The sequence below is a fragment of the Heptranchias perlo genome, chromosome 8 (assembly GCF_035084215.1).
Source record: "Heptranchias perlo isolate sHepPer1 chromosome 8, sHepPer1.hap1, whole genome shotgun sequence".
NCBI lineage: Eukaryota > Metazoa > Chordata > Chondrichthyes > Hexanchiformes > Hexanchidae > Heptranchias > Heptranchias perlo.
Genome location: NC_090332.1, coordinates 26,954,163 through 26,976,239, shown reverse-complemented (window position 1 = coordinate 26,976,239; position 22,077 = coordinate 26,954,163). Strand labels below are relative to the sequence as shown.

General features: G+C 41.5%; 1 protein-coding gene across 4 annotated transcripts in view; it reads left to right on the top strand.

Moving 5' to 3' along the window:
* The window catches only part of ubr2 (ubiquitin protein ligase E3 component n-recognin 2), a 125,322-nt gene that overhangs the window by 69,599 nt on the left and 33,646 nt on the right, over positions 1-22,077 (top strand). For all 4 annotated transcript variants that reach the window (XM_067988833.1, XM_067988832.1, XM_067988834.1 and 1 more), the window contains exons 22-29: positions 402-454; positions 548-650; positions 1,477-1,525; positions 4,501-4,655; positions 7,333-7,435; positions 13,546-13,655; positions 19,082-19,162; positions 20,243-20,424. In XM_067988833.1, the coding sequence (XP_067844934.1) occupies positions 402-454; positions 548-650; positions 1,477-1,525; positions 4,501-4,655; positions 7,333-7,435; positions 13,546-13,655; positions 19,082-19,162; positions 20,243-20,424 (836 nt within the window). The remainder of the gene's footprint in view (positions 1-401; positions 455-547; positions 651-1,476; positions 1,526-4,500; positions 4,656-7,332; positions 7,436-13,545; positions 13,656-19,081; positions 19,163-20,242; positions 20,425-22,077) is intronic.

The window sequence follows — 22,077 nt, the reverse complement described above, 5'->3', positions numbered from 1 at the left end:
TTGTTGCTCCTGTTCCTAGCCAGAAGACACTGACGCCAGGTGTTTCATCCCACCACGACCCTGGTTGAAATTGATGAGTTCACCACAGACCAGGGATTGAACACTGAACCTTTTCAGGTTTCAATATCATCATGCCACACCATTTGTTGTATAGGCTATGAACTTAGCATAGTATTGTAGAAATCTTTTCAAAAATAAATACAACAGCAAAATGAATACAATAGCATTTGAGGCTTGAATTTAGTCTTTTTATGGTACCAAAAATGAAACACTGAAGATTAGGACATTCATTATTAAACAGTTAAAACACATTTACTTACTACTCCTGCTTTTGTTCATTTCCTGATGGAGTGATCAGTTTTACAAATTGTACTTATTCTGCTGATTCTATTTCCTCTTAGGAGAACAAAGAAACTGGAATGGAAAGAGTTATCGAATCTGTAGCTTCTTTCAAGTAAGCATGGAACTCAATGTGAAATAGTAAATTAGTTGGATAGACCTTGCGTGTCTGCTAGCATGCTAATTCCTTTTTTTTTTCCCGTCACAGGAAGCCGGGTTTAACAGGAAGAGGACTTTATGAACTAAAACCTGAATGCACCAAGGAATTTAATGTTTTCTTCTACCATTATTCTAGGGCTGATCAATCTAAGGTAAACCGTAAAAGAAACATGAAGATTAGAAATAGAGTACACATGTATCTAAACTTCAACTGTTAAATGTCAATTGACAGTATTAAGTTGTGAAGGGCAAGCAATGTCTTAAATATTACATTTCTGCCTTGGATTTGTACAGGGGAAAATACATGAAATATCAAAACCTATAGTTCTCAATATGAGGTATTCCCCTCTTCCAACAGGTGCACCCCATCCTCCTCTCCGCTCCCAGAATAAAAAAAACATTTTCTGGCATTTTTAAGCTTTTGTAACTTTTATTAAGGTAACACTTCCTCTGTGAAAACCCAGCATTTTGGGTCCCATCAATGACAAAATACAGCTGGTCAATTGTAAACAAGCATCTTTTCTGGTCTTGCGTATTGGTCATGAAGCAGCTGAGTCCTGAAGTTCTTTGCCTCAAATGCCTCAGGAGGTCAAAGGATATAAATTTGCAGTGTCTCCTTTGTAACTTTTCGCTGACATTTCCTGTAATTTATTTCAGCTGACTAGTTGTATGATTAATCTTGTGGACAAAGGAGAAATGGCCATAAATTTTAAAATCTCTAGTATCAGAAGAAACATAGGCAAGAGGAAAAGCATGGTTTCCTGCTTTATGCCATGTAACATAGCTCCCACCCTGAGTCCAGTTATCCTCCATAGACAGTATATTTACTGCATTCCTTTTTAAGGTTTCATATTTTCTTTGAAGTTATGTGATAAATTTTGCGAGGCTTCAAAGAAATCTTTTTGAATTCTGTTTTGCAACAAACCAATGTGATAACTAAATATCTGTTTCATGTTAATGCGTTTTAACTTTCTTTAGGCTGAAGAAGCTCAAAGAAAGTTAAGGAAGCAGAATGGAGAAAACACAGGTATGTTTTTAAAAAAAAATGTTCTAATGTCTCCCAGATTGAGTTTTTTTTGTCCCCATTTTGAAGTTAATTTTCTTTCCAATTTGGGCTCCATGAACCAATCACTCGGTGGCCTGCTGTCATGTCATTGTCAGTGCTGAAGTTAATCAACACTGAGTTTTTTTTTCTTTGCTTGTGCCTTGCCTTCATTCAGTAACTTCCATGCTGGACAATTAGGAATTGTCAACATCTGTCAATGTTTAGCGGCATTAGATGCACTACTAACTTGAATATTGCACGTTCTTTACAATAGATCAGATTGAGAGAGAAGTAGGCTGGCATATACCTCGTTTGTTTTCAAGTCAAAGTATCATTTTGTATGTTGTGCAACAGTAGTTTGGATTACCAGTGTAGCCTACAAGGGGTAATCTTTTTCAGGTGTATGTACTTGCAAAGGCACTGGATGTCAAGAAGCAGTCAGGGTAAGATAAGGCAGGAAAAGAAAGCCTATGATAGACACCGTGAACTCAATACTACAGAAAGCTTAGACGAGTATACAAGGTGCAGGGGTAAAGTTAATAAGGAAATTAGGAACGCAAAGTGAGGGTATGAAAAAATATTAGCAGGTAAAATCAAAGAAAATCCAAAATATTTTATAAATACATTAAGAGCAAGAGGATAACGAACGAAAGAGTAGGGCCTATTGGAGACCAAGAAGGTAAACTGTGTGGAGGTGGAAGATATGGGTATGGTTCTTAATGAGTACTTTGCATCTGTCTTCACAAAGGAGAGGGATAATGCAGGGATTGAAGTTAAGGAGGAGAAGTGTGAAATATTGGATGGGATAAACAGTGAGAGAGGAAGTATTAAGGGGATTAGCATCTTTGAAAGTGGATAAATCATCAAGGCCGGATGAAATGTATCCCAGGCTGTTAAAAGAAGCCAGGGAGGAAATAGCGGAGGCTTTAACAATCATTTTCCAAACTTCACTGGATACAGGCTTAGTGCTGGAGGGTTGGAGGACTGCTAACGTTGTACCGTTGTTTAAAAAGGGAGCGAAGGATAGATCGAATAACTACAGACCAGTCTGCCTAACCTCGGTGGTGGGCAAATCATTGGAATCAATTCTGAGGGACAGGATAAACTGTCACTTAGAAAGGCTCAGACGAATCCAGGATAATCAGCACGATTTGTTAAGGGGAGGTCCTGTCTGACTAACTTGATTGAATTTTTCGAGGAGGTGACAAGGAGGATCGATGAGGGTAGCGTAATTGATGTAGTCTGCATGGATTTTAGCAAGGCTTTTGACGAGGTCCCACATGGCAGATTGGTCAAAAAAGTAAAAGCCCATGGGATCCAAGGGAACGTGACAAATTGGATCCAAAATTGGCTCAGCGGCAGGAAGCAAAGGGTAATGGTCGACGGGTATTTTTGCGACTGGAAGGCTCAGTACTAGGTCCTTTGCTTTTTGTGATATACATTAACGATTTGGACTTAAACTTAGGGGGCACGATTAAGAAATTTGCGGAAGACACAAAGATAGGCCGTGTGGTTGATAGTGAGGAGGAAAGCTGTAAACTGCAGAAAGATATCAATGGACTGGTCAAATGGGCAGAAATGTGGTAAATGGAGTTCAATCCAGAGAAGTGTGAGGTAATGCATTTGGGGGAGAGCAAACAAGGCAAGGGAATATACAATAAATGGGAGGATACTGAGAGGTGTAGAGGAAGTGAGGGACCTCGGAGTGTATGTCCACAGATCCCTGAAGGTAGCGGGACAGGTAGATAAGGTGGTTAAGAAGGCATACGGAATGCTTTCCTTTATTAGCCAAGGCATAGAATATAAAAGCAGGGATGTTGTACTGGAACTGTATAAAACACTAGTTAGGCCACAGCTTGAGGACTGCGCACAATTCTGGTCACATTACAGGAAGGATGTAATTGCACTAGAGAGGGTGCAGAGGAGATTTACGAGGATGTTGGCAGGACTGGAGAATTTTAGCTATGATGACAGATTGGATAGGCTGAGGTGGTTTTCCTTGGAACAGAGGAGGCTGAGGGGTGATTTGTTTGAGGTGTACAAAATTATCAGGGGCCTAGATAAAGTGGGTAGGAAGGACCTATTTCCCTTCGCGGAGGGGTCAATAACCTGGGGGCATAGGTTTAAAGTGATCGGTAGAAGGATTCGAGCGAAAATGAGGAAAAATGTTTTCACCCAGAGGGTGGTAGAGGCAAAAACCCTCAACTCATTTAAAAAATACCTGGATGTGCATCTGAAGAGCTGTGACCTGCAGGGATATGGACCAAATGCGTGAAAGTGGAATTAGGCTGGGTGGCTCGTTTCTCAGCTGGCGTGGATGTGATGGGCGAAATGGCTTCCTTCTGTGCTGTAAATTTTCTATGATTCTACTGCTATTCACTTCAGTCAAGACATTGAAGTAACTTTAACAAGTGCTTTCTGGCTATGTTGTCAGTTGGTCAGTGGACGAGGGATGTAGGAAGAACAGCTGGTTATCCCACTGTTGTATGAATTGGGATACTCGATGCAGCATAGGTTTGCTGAATTGTGGTGCCTCCAGACATTCGCTTCGCCTTGGCTCCGTGCAGAGCATTTTTGCCTTTTTGGTTGTGGCGGCTAGGTTGGCTGGTGATTTTATTTGTTTAGGAGACAGGACATTGTAAAAATTCTCCGTTCACAATCGTATTTGACGAGAAGTGTAGCTTGCTGAAGTATCTATGTTGTAAATCCTTGGAGTCTCTGTTCAGGACTCAGTGGATGTGTGTTTCTCCTGTGCAAAGAGATAAGCACATTGCCCTCCTGATAGCCTCCAGTTTGAGCTGAGAATCTTTGCAACATCGATCATGAGGTTGTGAATCGTGTCCAGAAATAGATACATAAGTTTGGTTTCTTTCATATGTTAAATACAACCAGAACACATACAAAGTTGAGTCTTGATGCTATTATGAAGATATTCATGAAACTATTCTTTATTTTAGCTCTTCCACCTCCTGTCCTTCCTCATTTTTGCCCCCTGTTTGCCAGTCTGGTAAACATCCTTCAGTCAGATGTTTTCTTGTATATCCTGAGAACAGTGTTGCAGTGGGTTGTGGAGCCAAATGGACATGCTTGGACTGAGAGCATGTTACAGAGGGTAAGTTTTGCCAATCTTTTTAAATTCTGAAGCCAGATATGTTCAATGTTAGAATTTATCCTGCAATCACTTCAACACAGCGAAAAATAAGCTCTTAGTTAGTTGGGCCTTTCTGTTTTGAGGTTAGAAAATGGAGGTAAGTCATTTGGCCTTTTTACTGAAATGGTTTGTTTTCCTTCTTTAACACACCAGAAAAGATGTTGGTGCAGGCTCAAATACACAAAGCTGAAAGAACTGAACAACATGACAAGGGTGGAGGGAAGAATTAGGAATTTAAAAACACAGTCACCATCATGAAAAATCGGGTTCGGAAAGTTTTTCATGTTAATAACTGACTTTTGCACTTCCTTCTCATCTTTTGAAATTTGTTGCCCGGAAATCCCTATTAATCTGGCATCCCTGATGTCGAGTATCGCTATCATTAAACATAAGAGCTTATAAAAACATAAACATCTGTTTTTCTCACCACCCTCTTAGTACTTCTAGGGTGCATTTACACCGCCAGTTTAGTGTTGGTGCAAAGCTATTTCTTCTTTGCACCAACAGAAAAGTGACTGCGTAAAGATGGAGTCAGGGCGCAATTTGACTCGAGCGAGTTGGAATGAAACGTTGAAAAGGATAATCTCTCTCTGCTTTTGTTTGACAATATAAAGAGTGTAAATCCAGAATGATGATAAACCTGACTTACAAAATGCTGCATTTCACCAGAAGAAAAGATGAACACTTACTCTAAGATTCAGGCAATTGATAGATCTGTGATCCTTGTTGAAGCAATTACCAACACCTGAAAGAGAATCTGTGTCTGTTGAACACATACCTGGCCTTAATTTAAATGTTCAGAGAGCAGGACCTCTCTTGTCTCCACTAATCATTTAATTAGTTATGCACTTATGGAGCTCATTACACTTCACAACAAATAGTTGAACTGCTTTATCTTGAGAGCTATAAATATTATTTTCTTGTGAAGATTTCAGATCCTTTATTTCTCCTCCCCCCTACACATTAGTTTCTTGTCACAATCTGGCCATGAAGGCAGTGACTCGAAGCTGGCCACCAATTGGCACACATGAACAGCATCTATCCCTCTAATTTTCCTTGGTGAGTAAGCTACTGGTTTCTGGTGCTTGCCATAATTTCTTCTATTCTATTTTTTATTGGATTCTCATATTCACATATATTTTATGAAATCATTATACATTTTGATTGCATGGTGCTTGTGGGAGGAGGAGTGTGTTGATATTTCGAAGTTTATTTGCATGACTGCTTGTATCGGGCTGAGAAGGGGAATTCAGTGGTGTGGGGTTTCATTGTTTATTCCACTACTCCGTGGTGATGGCGGTTGGAAAACCAGCAGTGTCATGAAACCGTATGCTGTTAATAGCTTGACATTGTTGCAAGTAGAAATGGACTGGTACCAAAATTCATAGCCTGGTTCAGTTATTTCTTCCACAGTTACAAATAAATCTGCTGTAAATTTTGGAAATAGTGCTCGGTTAAAAGACTTACCTTAAATAACACCAGTGGGAGTATGGGGGTGGTGGGGCGCACATTGTACTTAGTCTATCAGAGGTGTTCCTGTTTCCTCCAAAGCATATTTAGTGGAGTCCCAGATTTTGGCGGAAATGCGTAGCGTACGTGTCCCATTTCATCCACGCACACTTAAATTGTGAATGGAAATGGAGTTATGCTGTTAAATACATATACTGGTGTTGCACATTCATATTGTGACATGCATTGTTTTCTGAAGGACTAAGTCAGTCAGGTCATGTTTGGTTGATATCACTGGAAATGGACCAGCCAAATTGGAGTAGGGGCATAATCTTAAAATTAGAGCTAAGCCAATTAAGAGTGAAATTAAGAAGCATTTTTCACATAAAGGGTAGTGGAAATATATAACACACTTCCACAAAAGGCTGTGGATGCTGAGTTAATAGAAAGTTTAAAGACTGAGATCGATAGATTTTTGTTAGGTAAGGGTATCAAGGGATATCGAAAAAAGCCAGGGAAATGGAGTTGAGCCGTGATTGAATAGAAAATTAGCCTTGAATTTATAGAATAGCAGAAAAAGTTTGAGTGGCTGAACAGCGCACTTCTGTTCCTGTGTTTGCACTAATACTTCTGTGCCATATACATGCTGGTACTAATTTAAATTCAGTGCAAAAATCCCAGTTTATGAATATTAGACTTGAGCCAGTGAATCCTTTGTTCGCAATATGCTTCTGGAATGTACTTTGGTGTCCAGTTCACTCGTTTATATTACATACTTATAGGATTGTTTGATGGAATTACGTTAGGAAAGTTGTGTAAATTTAAAGCCTATTTTATTGCCGTTCACTTACTGTTAGATAAATTCACAGGTCAGACAACCTAATACGAAATTTTGTCAATGCCACCAGTGAGCAGACAGCTAAGAGCTGTTTGAGGGTGACCTGTAGTGTATTGTTATCTTCTTCCATCCTTGTAGAAAGGTGCCTTCGCTTGGTACCTTCTATGATGGCATCACTGAGATGGAGAATCAAGGGCATGAGACCACATTCTTCCAGTCTGGCACATTGGTACATCATGCTATGGTATCGAACCATTGTGTCTTTCATAAATGGTCAAGTCTAATTTATTATATTTTGGTTGTCTTTTTATATAGATGGTTTTTCATTACATCATAATTCTGTTCATGTAGGTTTTGCACTTGATTGGAATGGCTTTACTTGAAGAGAAGCAACAATTAGAAAGTGCGAGTGAAGACAGTGATTTTAATTTTAACTTCACATCAAAAGTTTCACGTACGTATCAGTTCTGTGAAAAATTCTGTGGATTGGTAAGTAAAGAAATATGTAGAAGTGAGAAAGGACCTGTATGCCTGTTCAACTTGTCCCCTCGTTAAGGTTTTTCTCTCATTCCTTCCCTAAATTCAGACTGGACTCCTCCATTCCTTTTCATGAAAATTAATACAATTTCTTGTTCAATCCTGTTGCTGAATCATTTTTGTAAGCTGATTAGTCCAAGGATGAAAGTGTTATTAGAACATAAGAACATAAGAAATTGGAGCAGGAGTAGGCCAATCGGCCCCTCGAGCCTGCTCCGCCATTCAATAAGATCATGGCTGATCTGATCCCAACCACAAATCTAAAGAACACAAGAAGTCGGAGCAGGACCCGGCCACATAGCCCCTGGGCCCTCTCCGCCACCCACAGGGCATTGACCGATCCGAACTCAGCTTCATGTCCAATTTCCTGCCCGCTCCCCATAACCCCTAATTCCCTTTACTTCTAGGAAACTGTCTATTTCTGTTTTAAATTTATCTAATGATGTAGCTTCCACAGCTTCCTGGGGCAGCAAATTCCACAGACCTACCACCCTCTGAGTGAAGAAGTTTCTCCTCATCTCAGTTTTGAAAGAGCAGCCCCTTATTCTAAGATTATGCCCCCTAGTTCTAGTTTCACCCATCTTTGGGAACATCCTTACTGCATCCACCCGATCAAGACCCTTCACAATCTTATATGTTTCAATAAGATCGCCTCTCATTCTTCTGAACTCCAATGAGTAGAGTCCCAATCTACTCAACCTCTCCTCATATGTCCGCCCCCTCATCCCCGGGATTAACCGAGTGAACCTTCTTTGTACTGCCTCGAGAGCAAGTATGTCTTTTCTTAAGTATGGAGACCAAAACTGTATGCAGTATTCCAGGTGCGGATTCACCAATACCTTATATAACTGCAGCAATACCTCCTTGTTTTTATATTCTATCCCCCTAGCAATAAAAGCCAACATTCCGTTGGCTTTCTTGATCACCTGCTGCACCTGCATACCAACTTTTTGATTTTCTTGCACTAGGACCCCCAGATCCCTTTGTACTGCAGTACTTTCCAGTCTCTCGCCATTAAGAAAATAACTTGCTCTCTGATTTTTCCTGCCAAAGTGCATAACCTCACATTTTCCAATATTATATTGCATCTGCCAAATCTCCGCCCACTCACCCAGCCTGTCTATATCCCCTTGCAGGTTTTTTATGTCCTCCTCACTCTCTACTTTCCCTCCCATCTTTGTATCATCTGCAAATTTTGATATGTTGCACTCGGTCCCCTTCTCCAAATCGTTAATATAGATTGTAAAGAGTTGGGGACCCAGCACCGACCCCTGTGGAACACCACTGGTTACTGGTTGCCAGTCCGAAAATGAACCATTTATCCCAACTCTCTGCTTCCTGTTCGATAACCAATCCTCCACCCATGCCAGAATATTACCCCCAATCCCGTGATTTTTTATCTTAAGTAATAATCTTTTATGTGGCACCTTGTCGAATGCCTTCTGGAAGTCTAAATACACTATGTCCACTGGTTCCCCTTTATCCACCCTATACGTTATATCCTCGAAGAACTCAAGCAAATTTGTCAGACATGACTTCCCCTTCATAAAGCCATGCTGACTTTGTCCTATTAAATTATGCTTATCTAAATGTTCCGTTACTGTCTCCTTAATAATAGACTCCAAAATTTTACCCACCACAGATGTTAAGCTAACTGGCCTATAATTTCCAGCCTTCTGCCTACTACCCTTTTTAAATAACGGTGTTACATTAGCAGTTTTCCAATCTGCCGGGACCTCTCCTGAGTCCAGGGAATTTTGGAAAACTATCACCAAAGCATCCACAATCCCTACTGCCACTTCCCTCAAGACCCTAGGATGGAAGCCATCAGGTCCAGGGGATTTATCCGCCTTGAGTCCCATTATTTTACTGAGTACCATCTCCTGAGTGATTTTAATCGTATTTAGCTCCTCCCCCCCGAGAGTCCCCTGTTTGTCCAGTGTTGGGATATTCTTAATGTCCTCTACTGTAAAGACTGAAACAAAATATTTGTTCAGCATTTTTGCCATCTCCATGTTTCCCACCATTAATTTCCCGGTCTCATCCTCTAAGGGACCTATGTTTGCCTTAGCCACCCTTTTTCTTTTTATATAACTATAGAAACTCTTGCTATCTGTTTTTATATTTTTTGCTAATTTCTTTTCATAATCTAACTTCCCTTTCTTAATCAATCCTTTAGTTACTTTTTGCTGTCTTTTGAAGAATTCCCAATCTTCTATCCTCCCACTAAGTTTGGCTACCTTATATGTCCTTGTTTTTAGTCGGATACTATCCTTGATTTCTTTACTTAGCCACGGATGGCTGTCATTTCTTTTACACCCTTTTTTCCTCAGTGGAATATATTTATTTTGAAAGTTGTAAAATAACTCCCTAAATGAACACCACTGCTCATGTACCGTCTTACCCTTTAATCTATTTTCCCAGTCCACTTTAATCAATTCCGCTCTCATACCATCATAGTCTCCTTTATTCAAGCTCAGTACGCTTGTTTGAGAATCAACCTTCTCACCCTCTAATTGGATATGGAATTCAACCATGTTGTGGTCGCTCGTTCCAAGGGGATCCTTAACTAGGACATTATTAATTAATCCTGACTCATTACACAGGACCAGGTCCAAGGTTGCCTGCCCCCTTGTAGGATCAGTTACATACTGCTCAAGAAATCCATCCCTGATGCACTCAATGAACTCGTCCTCAAGGCTGCTCTGCCCAATTTGATTTGTCCAGTTAATATAATTAAAATCCCCCATAATTATGACTGTTCCCTTATTACATGCCCCGACTATCTCCTGATACTTCTTCCAGCAGAGTTGCAACTATTAGGAGGCCTATATACTACGCCCACTAATGTTTTTTTTCCCTTATTATTCCTTATCTCCACCCAAACTGTTTCATTATCTTAATGCTTTGTCCCAATATCATTTCTCTGTATTACAGTGATTCCTTCCTTTATTAACATAGCCACCCCACCTCCCCTTCCTTCCTGCCTGTCCTTCCTGATTGTTAAATACCCTGGCATATTTAATTCCCAGTCGTTGTCACCCTGCAGCCATGTTTCTGTAATGGCCACAAGATCATACCCATACGTAGTTATTTGTGCCGTTAACTCGTCCATTTTATTACGAATGCTACGTGCATTCAGATAAAGAACTTTCAAATCTGTTTTGTGACGCTTAGTTCCTGGTTTTTCCTTTTTTAACACTTTACCTATTACTCCATACCTTCTGTCCCTTCCTGTTACGCTTTCCTCTCTCTCCCTGCTCAGGTTCCCAACCCCCTGCCACTTTAGTTTAAACCCTCCCCAACAGCACTAGCAAACACTCCTCCTAGGACAGCGGTCCCGGCCCTGCCCAGGTGCAGACCATCCGGTTTGTACTGGTCCCACCTCCCCCAGAACCGTTTCCAGTGTCCCAGGAATTTGAATCCCTCCCCCTTGCACCATTCCTCTAGCCACGTATTCATTTGAAATATCCTCCTATTTCTACTCTGACTAGCACGTGGCACTGGCAGCAATCCTGAGATTACTACCTTTGAGGTCCTATTTTTTAATTTACCTCCTAACTCCCTATATTCTGCTTTTAGGACCTCATCCCTTTTTTACCTATATCGTTGGTGCCTATGTGCACCACGACAGCTGGCTGTTCGCCCTCCCCCTCCAAAATGTTCTGTAGCCGCTCCGAGACATCCTTGATCCTTGCACCAGGGAGGCAACACACCATCCTGGAGTCTCGGTTGCGGCCGCAGAAACGCCTGTCTATTCCCCTTACAATTGAGTCCCCTATCACCATAGCTCTGCCACTCTTTTTCCTCCCAGCCTGTGCAGCAGAGCGACCCGTGGTGCCAGGAAGTTGGCTGCTGCTGCCTTCCCCTGATAAGTCATCCCCCCCAACAGCATCCAAAGTGGCATATCTGTTTGAGAGGGGGATGGCCACAGGGGATCCCTGCACTACCTGCCTGCATCTCTTACTCTTCCTGGTGGTCACCCATTCACTTCCTGCCTGTATACCCTTTACCTGCGGTGTGACCAACTCGCTAAACGTGCTATCCACGAGTTTCTCTGCATCGCGGATGCTCCACAGTGAGTCCACCCGCAGCTCCAGCTCCGAGATACGATCGGTCAGTAGCTGCAGGTGGACACACTTCCCGCACACATGGTCGGCAGGGACACTGGTAGTGTCCATGACTTCCCACATCTTGCAGGAGGAGCATATCACGGGTGCGAGGTCTGCTGCCATGACTTGCCTTAGCTTAGTTACCCCTTTTAAATTACGTTGAAATTAGAAAATGTTAACTATACTAGGGACCTAGGTTCACTAAAAAAAAAACACTACCTGCTATAAAACCTGCAGATCTTCCCTTATTACTTTACTTACAGTAAAATGGTAGAAATACTCACCTGAACCTACTCACCAATCAGCTGCCTCCCCTGTGCCACGTCACTTTCTGACTGGTGACGTCACCCCGAACTGCCGCTGGTCTCAGAGTTAGCTCTGGTCTCGCTCTCTCCCGCCGCTCACCGACTGGACTCTCGCTCTCTCCGCGCTGTTTATATCTCCGCTCTGGTCTCGCTCTCTCCCGTCGCTCACCGACTGGACTCTCGCTCTCTCCGCGCTGTTTATATCTCCGCTCTGGTCTCGCTCTCTCCCGCCGTTCACCGACTGGACTCTCGCTCTCTCCGCGCTGTTTATATCTCCGCTCTGGTCTCGCTCTCTCCCGCCGCTCACCGACTGAACTCTCGCTCTCTCCGCGCTGTTTTTATCCCCGCTCTGGTCTCGCTCTCTCCCGCCGCTCACCGACTGAACTCTCGCTCTCTCCGCGCTGTTTTTATCCCCGCTCTGGTCTCGCTCTCTCCCGCCGCTCACCGACTGAACTCTCGCTCTCTCCGCGCTGTTTTTATCCCCGCTCTGGTCTCGCTCTCTCCCGCCGTTCACCGACTGGACTCTCGCTCTCTCCGCGCTGTTTATATCTCCGCTCTGGTCTCGCTCTCTCCCGCCGCTCACCGACTGAACTCTCGCTCTCTCCACGCTGTTTATATCCCCGCTCTGGTCTCGCTCTCTCCCGCCGCTCACCGACTGAACTCTCGCTCTCTCCACGCTGTTTATATCCCCGCTCTGGTCTCGCTCTCTCCCGCCGCTCACCGACTGAACTCTCGCTCTCTCCGCGCTGTTTTTATCCCCGCTCTGGTCTCGCTCTCTCCCGCCGCTCACCGACTGAACTCTCGCTCTCTCCACGCTGTTTTTATCTCCGCTCTGGTCTCGCTCTCTCCCGCCGCTCACCGACTGAACTCTCGCTCTCTCCACGCTGTTTATATCCCCGCTCTGGTCTCGCTCTCTCCCGCCGTTATGCTAAGCTTACATAGTGGCATCTTCAATTGATAATCATCTGTTCTTCTGTTTTGGTTTTGTGTGGAGTACTTCTCTGCATCTGCCTGTATCAATTCATTATTTTAAAAGCTTGGATCATATTCTTTCCTGTAATGAGAATACATTTTCCTCCTTTAGCTTACATTTCAGCTCCGAGACCTTAAAATCTTGATATTTTTTCCCCTCTTGATCCTTTCCATTCCTTTTATATTACTTTCTAAGGGCATGGACCATGTATGGTCTGCAGAAGCTAGAGAAGAGATTGTGAGACCTACTCTTCCCTACCTTTGTCTGATTCAGCTCGGTGTTGAGTTTATACTTCCTCAGGTCCCTTATGCTCAAGCCTAAGTGAAGCAGTTGTTGTCGTTCCTTAAGACTGTATATGAATTTGTGGTGAACACAGGTGCTGTTTGAGTCATTGTGCATTCTGGAACATGATTGCAGTTGCAGTTCTGGGGCAATTGCTGCCAATCTAGGATAAATCTAACCTAGATTTGAGGAATGTTTCTAAGGTGGTCCTTTTCTTGAGCACCAAAGAAATGGTCTGCACACTTCATTAGAATAACTTAAATAGATTTATTAAGATGTACTCTATCGGGTGAGTTATGCAAATATTTGTTATTGGCATATTGTCATAATTATTTACTTTGAAACTATTTGGCAGGTCCTGGGGAGGCTCCAGAAAACACGCCTAGTATTTTGGCAATGCTAGAAACCTTGCAAAATGCTCCCCATTTAGAGGTTTATAAGGACATGATCAAATGGATACTTAAGGTATGTTCCAGTTGTGTTAATCAGTTAAATTTCTTTGTTTCAGTTTCTGTTGGTATTACTAGAATACAGATTTGCACAGAAGTATATCTTGGAAGGAGGAAGTATTGACCTTTTTAAATAAACACCCCTATCTCCCAGGTGCAGTCTTTGCGCGCTCGCGCTCTCTCTCACTTTTTCAGGTGCACGCTGATGCAAAATTGGTAACATAATGTCAGAGTTGGGTCCCAGTCTGACTGGAATGCCAAAAAAACCAGTAAATGTGAGAACGATGCAATCTTGCACTGCTTGGGCTAGGTACCACATAGGGTATAACACCCGTCCAATGTGAAGTGGTATTTCAAATATAGCTACCAGTGGATTAGAGAGTGAACTTTCTCCTTTTGGGGCCTCAGTTCAGATACAGGCCAGATTTATGGGATTAAAGTTTGCTCTATTTGCTGGTTGAAAGGATCTTGTGTGAAATGATTTTGCAACATATCAGCCCTGTTTGTAGTGCGCATGGGCCCATGGAAGAAACTATTACAGGATGGGTGGTGTGGGAAATGGAAAAAATGTTACACTGGTGCCGTAGAGGATTCCCTTCTCTAGTTTTGGCTGAGGCGCCTTGTTGGGACAGAGTAGACGGAGCTTTAATTTGTGTCTGGCTGTGCACCTTTGCTCCACACCTTACCTGGATTGCTTGATGCTCACACTGGTGACAGCAGCACTGTTAAGGGAATACCATCACCTGCAACTTCCCCTCCAAGTCACATTATCCTGATGGACATGTACAGCCGTTCATTCATAGTTGCTACCGTGCACCAGTAGACTGTAGAGGTTCAAGGAGAAAGCCCACCTCCACCTTAGGGCAATTGGGGATAGAGAATAAATGCAGCTTTGTCAGATTTGCCCACACCCAAGAACAAATTAAAAGAAAACTAGATGTCTTTTAATGGCAAGAATTCCATTCTCCAGCACTAACCTCTGCCACTTTTATGAGCCCAACTTTTTCAAAAAAGAATAAAAGACTGCCAAGGAGCGGGTAAGTACACCCATACCGGGCACATTATAATTTCCAGTCCACAAAATAACAGGTTTTGGTGGCTGTGCTTCAGGCTCGACAAAACTGGGCTTAGACTGGTTGTTTAGTATAAATCTAGCTATGAAGAATACTTGGTAACTAAAGGGGAAATCCGGGGCCAGACTACCTTCACCATATAGGAAAGTAACGCAGAGTTGAATGCTGAGAAATATATTAGATGTAAAAGAAAAAACTGATTTTGTTAATGGCAATTTGTACAAAGACCTGAAACTCCTTAACAGTTGAGATTTTTATGGGTTGTATAAACTAAGCAATCTGTGCATTAAATGAAGGAAACACTAGCAAATTTGAGTACATTTCTCATTTTATGTTTTCAAAGACCCCATGTAAACTTTGGAGGAAAGATGGTCCATTTTTCATTTAGATTAATCCCAGTCTTTCACTTCATAGGAACAGGAGTAGGCCATTGAGCCCCTCGAGCCTGCTCCGCCATTTGATAAGATCATGGCTGATCTATGATTTAACTCCGTATACCTGCTTTTGGCCCATATCTCATAACACCTTAGGCTGCCAAAAAGCTATCTATCTCAGATTTAAAATTAGCAATTGAGCTCCCATCAATTGCCGTTTGCGGAAGAGAGTTCCAAACTTCTACAACCCTTTGTGTGTAGAAATGTTTTCTAATCTCGCTCCTGAAAGGTCTGGCTCTAATTATTAAACTGTGGCCCCGAGTCCTAGAATCCCCAACCAGCGGAAATCGTTTCTCTCTCTCCACCCTATCTGTTCCCCTTAATATCTTATAAACTTCGGTCAGATCACCCCTTAACCTTCTAAACTCGAGAGAATACAACCCCAATTTGTGTAATCTCTCCTCGTAACTTAACCCTTGAAGTCCGGGTATCATTCCAGTAAACCTACGCTGCACTCCCTCCAAGGCCAATATGTCCTTCCGAAGGTGCGGTGCCCAGAACTGCTCACAGTACTCCAGGTGCGGTCAAACCAGGGTTTTGTATAGCTGCAGCATAACTTCTGCCCCCTTGTACTCTAGTCCTCTAGATATAAAGGCCAACATTCCATTTGCCTTCTTGATTATTTTCTATACCTGTTCATTACACTTCAATGATCTATGTACCTGAACCCCTAAGTCCTTTTGGACATCCACTATTTTTAATTTTTTATCATTTAGAAAGTACCCTGTTCTATCCTTTTTTGGTCCAAAGTGGGTGACCTCACATTTGCCTACATTGAATTCCATTTGCCATAGTTTTGCCCATTCACTTAATCTATCAATATCCCTTTGTAATTTTTATGTTTTCATCTACACTGCTTACAATGCCACCAATCTTTGTGTCATCGGCAAACTTAGATATGAGACTATCTATGTCTTCATCTAAGTCGTTAATAAATATTGTGAATAATTGAGGCCCCAAGACAGATCCCTGCGGGACTCCACTAGTCACATCCTGCCAATGTGAGTACCTACCCATTATCCCTACTCTGTCGCCTTTCGCTCAGCCAATTTCCTAACCAAGTCCGTACTTTTCCCTCGATTCCATGGGCTTCTATCTTAGCTAACAGTCTCTTTGGGGACCTTATCAAATGCCTTCTGGAAGTCCATATAAGTAACATCCATTGACATTCCCCTGTCCACTACTTTGGTCACCTCTTCAAAAAATTCAGTCAGGTTTGTCAGGCACGACCTACCTTTCACAAATCCATGCTGGCTCTCTCTGATTAACTGAAAATGCTCTGTGTTCAGTCACCCTATCTTTAATTATAGACTCCAGCATTTTCCCCACAACAGATGTTAGGCTAACGGGTCTATAATTCCCTGGTTTCCCCCTCCTTTCTTTAAAAAGCGGAGTGACGTGTAATTTTCCACTCGAGAGGGCTGGTTCCTGAATCGAGAGAACTTTGAAAGATTATAGTTAGGGCATCTGCAATGTGCTCACCTACTTCGTTTAAAACCCTGGGATGGAAACCATCTGGTCCTGGTGATTTGTCACTCTTTAGTGCTATTATTTTCTTCATTACTGTTGTTTTACTTATGTTAATTTTATTGAGTCCCTGGCCCCGATTCAATATTAATTTTCTTGGCATTTCCGGCATGCTATCCTCTCTTTCTACTGTAAATACTGAGGCAAAGTAATTATTCAACATGTCTGCCATTTCCCCATTGTCAATGACAATATCCCGACTTTCAGTTTTTAAGGGGCCAATGTTGCTCCTGACCACCCTCTTTTCCTAATATAACTATAAAAGTTCTTCATATTGATTTTGATATCCCTTGCAAGTTTCTTTTTATACTTTTTTTTGTAGCTCTTACTATCTGTTTTGTGACCCTTTGTTGATCTTTTGTATCTTTCCCATTCGTCAGGATCTGTGCCATTTTTTTGCCTTTTTGTATGCCCTTTCCTTATGTCTTATACTCACCCTTACCTCTTTAGTTGTCCATGGCTTTTTTTTTTGGAAAGTAGAGTTCTTGCCCCTCGGGTATAAACCTGTTCTGTATCACGTTAAATGTTTCTTTAAACATTTCCCACTGATCATCAGTCGTTTTACCCATTAACAGATTTGTCCAGTTTACTGTGGACAGTCTCTGTCTCATCCCATTGAATCTTAGCAGCTGATTTACTTTTTTCCCTTTCAAACACTACCTTGAACTCGATCATGTTATGATTGCTATTGGATAGATGTTCACGCACAGTTAAGCTGTTAACTAAATCTGGTTCATTACTCATTACTAAATCTAGTATGGCTTGTCCCCTTGTTGCCTCTAGGACATACTGCTGCAGAAAACTATCCCGGACACACTCAAGAAATTCACTACCTTTCTGATAGTTGCTAGTCTGCTTTCCCCAATATGTGAAGGTTAAAGTCCCCCATTAAGACCACTATGCCTTTGTTACACGCTTGTCTAATCTCTGCATTTATATAATTTAGCACTTCAGAGCTGCTGCCAGGGGTCCTATACACAACTCCCATTGTAGTCTTAGATCCTTTCCTATTTCTCAATTCAACCCATAAGGTCTCTGTTGGCTGCTTACCTCTCGTTATATCCTTCTTTATCATTGAATTGATTTCATCTCTAATCACTAAGGCTACTCTTCCCCCTCTTCCATTTTCCCTATCTCTCCTGTGGGCCTTATAACCTGGTATATTTAGTTCCCAATCCTGACCTCCCGGCAGCCATGTCTCAGTAATAGCTATCATGTCATACCCTCCAATTTGAATTTGTGCCTGTAGTTCATTTAAATTATTCCTTATATTCTGTGCGTTTGTATATAGAACTCTTAGTTGGGCCACGCACCCTAGCCTGTCCTTCAGCTTTGATGCTGGGTTAATCGCTTTACACCTTCGAGTTTTCACTTTATCTGTGGTGCCTAAAGTACACTCTCTTCTGCTCTGTTTTTCCCTTTCACTTGTTCTTGAAAAACTATTTGTATTGTAAATTTCCCCTGGGTCCTCCCCTCTCTTGCTGCTTTCAACTTTACTCTCTTCTGACTCCCCGCTCAAGTTCCCATCCCCCTGCCACTCGAGTTTAAAATTCCCATTTAAAATTGGAATAAAACTCATCTAAAAATATTTTGGTTTATTACTTGGAGAAAATATTAATTTTTTGTGCTTAATCCAGAAAGAAGTTATCAAATGTGCCCCACACACTTCTCTTTACTGATGCACAAGGATCAAAGCGTGTAGTGGGTTGGAACACTCTTGTGGTTCGGGGTTTAAAAGGTGACTCCCATACTGATTTGTGAAAACCTACCGGCTGTATTGTAAGGGCCCTTTGTGAAATTAATGCGTGGGCCAACAGTAAAAATTGTTAGTGAATTGATAAGTCTTGCAGAGGCCACAAATATCTCTGGTGTTCAAAGCAGAAGAATTGGCGGTCGGGATGTTCTTCTGAGGCTTTTCTGTACCTGGAATCACTTGGTGATAACAAAAGTGGAGGAAGAATTGTTCCCTTCTTAGAGACCTTCACTTCAATGAGTGCAAAAAGGAAAATGAATCCTAAATAACAATTGTACCTGCTTAAGCTTCCTTCAGTAGCCGACTACTTTGTGTTTTTCTTTGTCTGCTTATTTTAATATCTCTCTCACACTTGAATATACTTTATGTACCACTTTTGCCAGCCGACTCATGAAATTGGCATGAAAAGTTAAGATATAATTCTGAAAGGGGTCGAACGTATCTTTGAAAATTAATTTCAGTTCATTTTAATCTGAACAAATGTTTAGCTGAAAGCCTTCTAAACATGAACACCAATGTTGATAATCTGTGATTTGCATAATTTTATGAAATCTGTAAGGAAATAATTAAGAAAAATGTGGTGATGTAACAAAGTAATAAAAATGGATTGTTAATTTGTATTCAATTCTTCATAGCCTGATTTTTGTTTTTAAAGCTTTTCGGAGGTATTAAAAAGATGAGAGAACGGAGTAATTCAGCACCTATTGTAGAGTCAGAAGGGCACGGTGTCGAGGAGGTAAGATAATAGAATGAACGTCAGGCCATTAAAAACATTTACTGTTCCTGATCGGGAATGCATGGCTTCATACAGTCATATATTCAAATCTTTGAGTGTCGATACATATTTTCCAAAAATATGTGCATAATATAAGGATATTTTGGTGCTTTAAAACTATTTATTAAAAGTGAGTTTCCTGGTGGTCCAATACAAACGTTTTGTAATTTGCAGTATATTTTTGTGAACAATTGCATCCGGTTTAAATTTTCCCTTTAAGTTGTGCCTTCCTGTCAAGTATTATATTGAAGTTTTTCATTCAGTGATTTAAGTTTGTTTTCTTATTTTTCTCTCCCTTCTGCTCCCCTCTTTGTTGAAGGCTTTGGCTCCTTCTTGTGGTGCGGTTTCACTATCACTGACAGCCCCCCATATTTGTGCGTGAGTTTGATCGCTAGCGGTGTCAGCAAGATTTTAATTTGTGGGCGTTATCACAGCCTCATCTAACATCCACATAAATTCCCTTAGAGCAGCATTCACTGGATAGCAGTCAGGAGCAGGACCCCTGACATATTTTCTCCTCAGTAACCCAAGGCCATTGCAGTAGTAGCATCCTGCTACTGCAATGGCGAATTGAGCAAAACCCTGAATGAATTTGAGACCTTCCTGGTATTTGTGGCTGACTCATTTCCTTGATAAGCTGGCTGAATCATTGAGAGTATGATGAAGTATTAGACAATAAAATTGCTTCATTGTAAGTTTTATTATGGGAATTTGTATTATTAATAAACATTTTTAGAAGTGTGCAATATAATAGCTTTTAAATTGGTTACATTTGTAATTTGTGTACTTAAAAAATGCTAACATTAAAAAGACATTAAATTAATTGACTTGGAAATGTTACAAAGCTGACATGTGTTTTACTATCTAACCAAATCATTTTTAAAAATCTGAAGAAGGTTTAACATGCTTGCTGTGAGCCTTTCTCTTCCTCCCCCCCCCCCCCCCCCCCCCCCCCATTTTTCTTGCAGATTTAAATAATGCAATTATAAAACATGGTACAGGTTTTGTGTTAAGTCCTACTTTTAACTGTCCTTTTTGAAGTGCTTACGAGATAAAGACAAAGCAGATCGGAAGCGGAAAGCTGAAATTGCCCGGCTGCGAAGAGAGAAGATAATGGCCCAGATGTCAGAAATGCAGAGGCATTTTATAGATGAAAATAGGGAGCTGTTTCAACAGACGTTAGAAGAATTAGAAGCTTCGTCTTCCACAGCACCTGACAACAGGTAAAGGAATAGGGCCTTTAGCATGTACTGCTGTTATACATCAGGAAGGCACCTATTACTATATAAGTGTTAGTAACTTTAAGAAGAAAATACTATTTCTGCTTACTATGTCACATTGTCTTCAATGGCTTTTTGTCAACAACCTAAATGAGAGTTCCAAATCTCAACTGTTTCATCAGACAAATTATGACAGACAAGGAAAATAAGATGCTGTCACTTTGGGACACTTATGCATCACCAGGTGACATTTTCAGAGTACCATCGGCAGAGACCTGAGAGCCAGTTGTCTGCTATCCTCTGTCAGGGCATGGTGCATGTTAAGTGTTTTTATTCGAAATTAGAAGGTAGAGACCTGAGCTATTATGATTGATGCAGAAGGATTGAATATTAATGCGAATTTCTCTTAGCAGGCCTCCTGGCAGCATCCAGAATGTTAAGTTTTCAGAACTTTCACGTCTACCCTTTTTTAGACTAGTGGCTTGTATTGGCTATCACTTTAGTCCAGTGTAAAGATGACGATTCTGGGACTTGGGTCTCAGTGTTGTGCAGAGAGGTGTAGAACTGAACTGTTCTTATGAGGAAAAGATTAATTGAAGTCTTAGGACAGGACTTAGACAGGGTTGTTTAATTTGGACTTGCATCACAGAGCTAGTAGGCACAAGTATAAAATTCATGAGGTTCAAGCAAGACTGTCTTTGACCACATCCTATTAGATTGGTGAAATAGATTAGCAAAGACGGTTAACAATTTGTTTATCAAGCTTTTTTAGTGGAGTAGATATCTAGCTAAAAGTGGGATTGAATGGAATAAAGGTATACATTCGATGACCAAATAGTATTTGAAAAACTATGTTTCATGTGCTGCTGGGATCATCGACGTGCCATCTGTCGAATGCAAGTGGTTAGCATTGAATAGCGTGGTTTGGATTCGTATTCATTCGACATCAGGGAGAAATTAAACTGAGCCGCTTTTTTGGGTGCCTCTTTCAGAAGATCGGGTAAATTGTGTGGAAAGTATGAAATTGTCCATGGGAAAATAGCTGGAATTGCAGAATTTGATCCAAAAAACACCAGTAAAAATAGAATTTGGTTTACACTTACTGAATAAATCAATGACCCTAATTGTGAATGGTCAGAGTTGCAGAATGTAATGCTTTAGAAAATGGCACAGTATCGGGAGCTGGGCAGGGAGTTAGAGGGCAGAGCAGTGGCTGAATGAGGAGCGATCAATGGATGATAGCAATAGATCATTAAGGGAGGGTGAGTTAATTCCATAAGAGATTTGAAGTCAACTTGCTGGGATATGGAATGTTACTCTTTCAGTGCTGTGTGTAGCCTCTCACAGCAACAGCCCTCGTTTTGCAGGACTACTTTCTTGCTGAGGTGCAAACTACCATCAGTAACAAACCAGAAGTGTTACTCTGCTGTACATTTCCTGTTGCTTAACTTGGTTGTTGTAACGTGTTTACTCTGATTCCTTCCAAACACTTAGAGAATGAGGCTGGTGCATGGCATATGGCAAATAGGGCATAGCTACCAGACTGGGCCTGCGGCAGGTGGTGAGCGAACCAACACGAGGGAAAACCTCCTTGACCTCGTCCTCACCAATTTACCTGTCGCAGATGCATCTGCCCATGACAGTATTAGTAGGAGT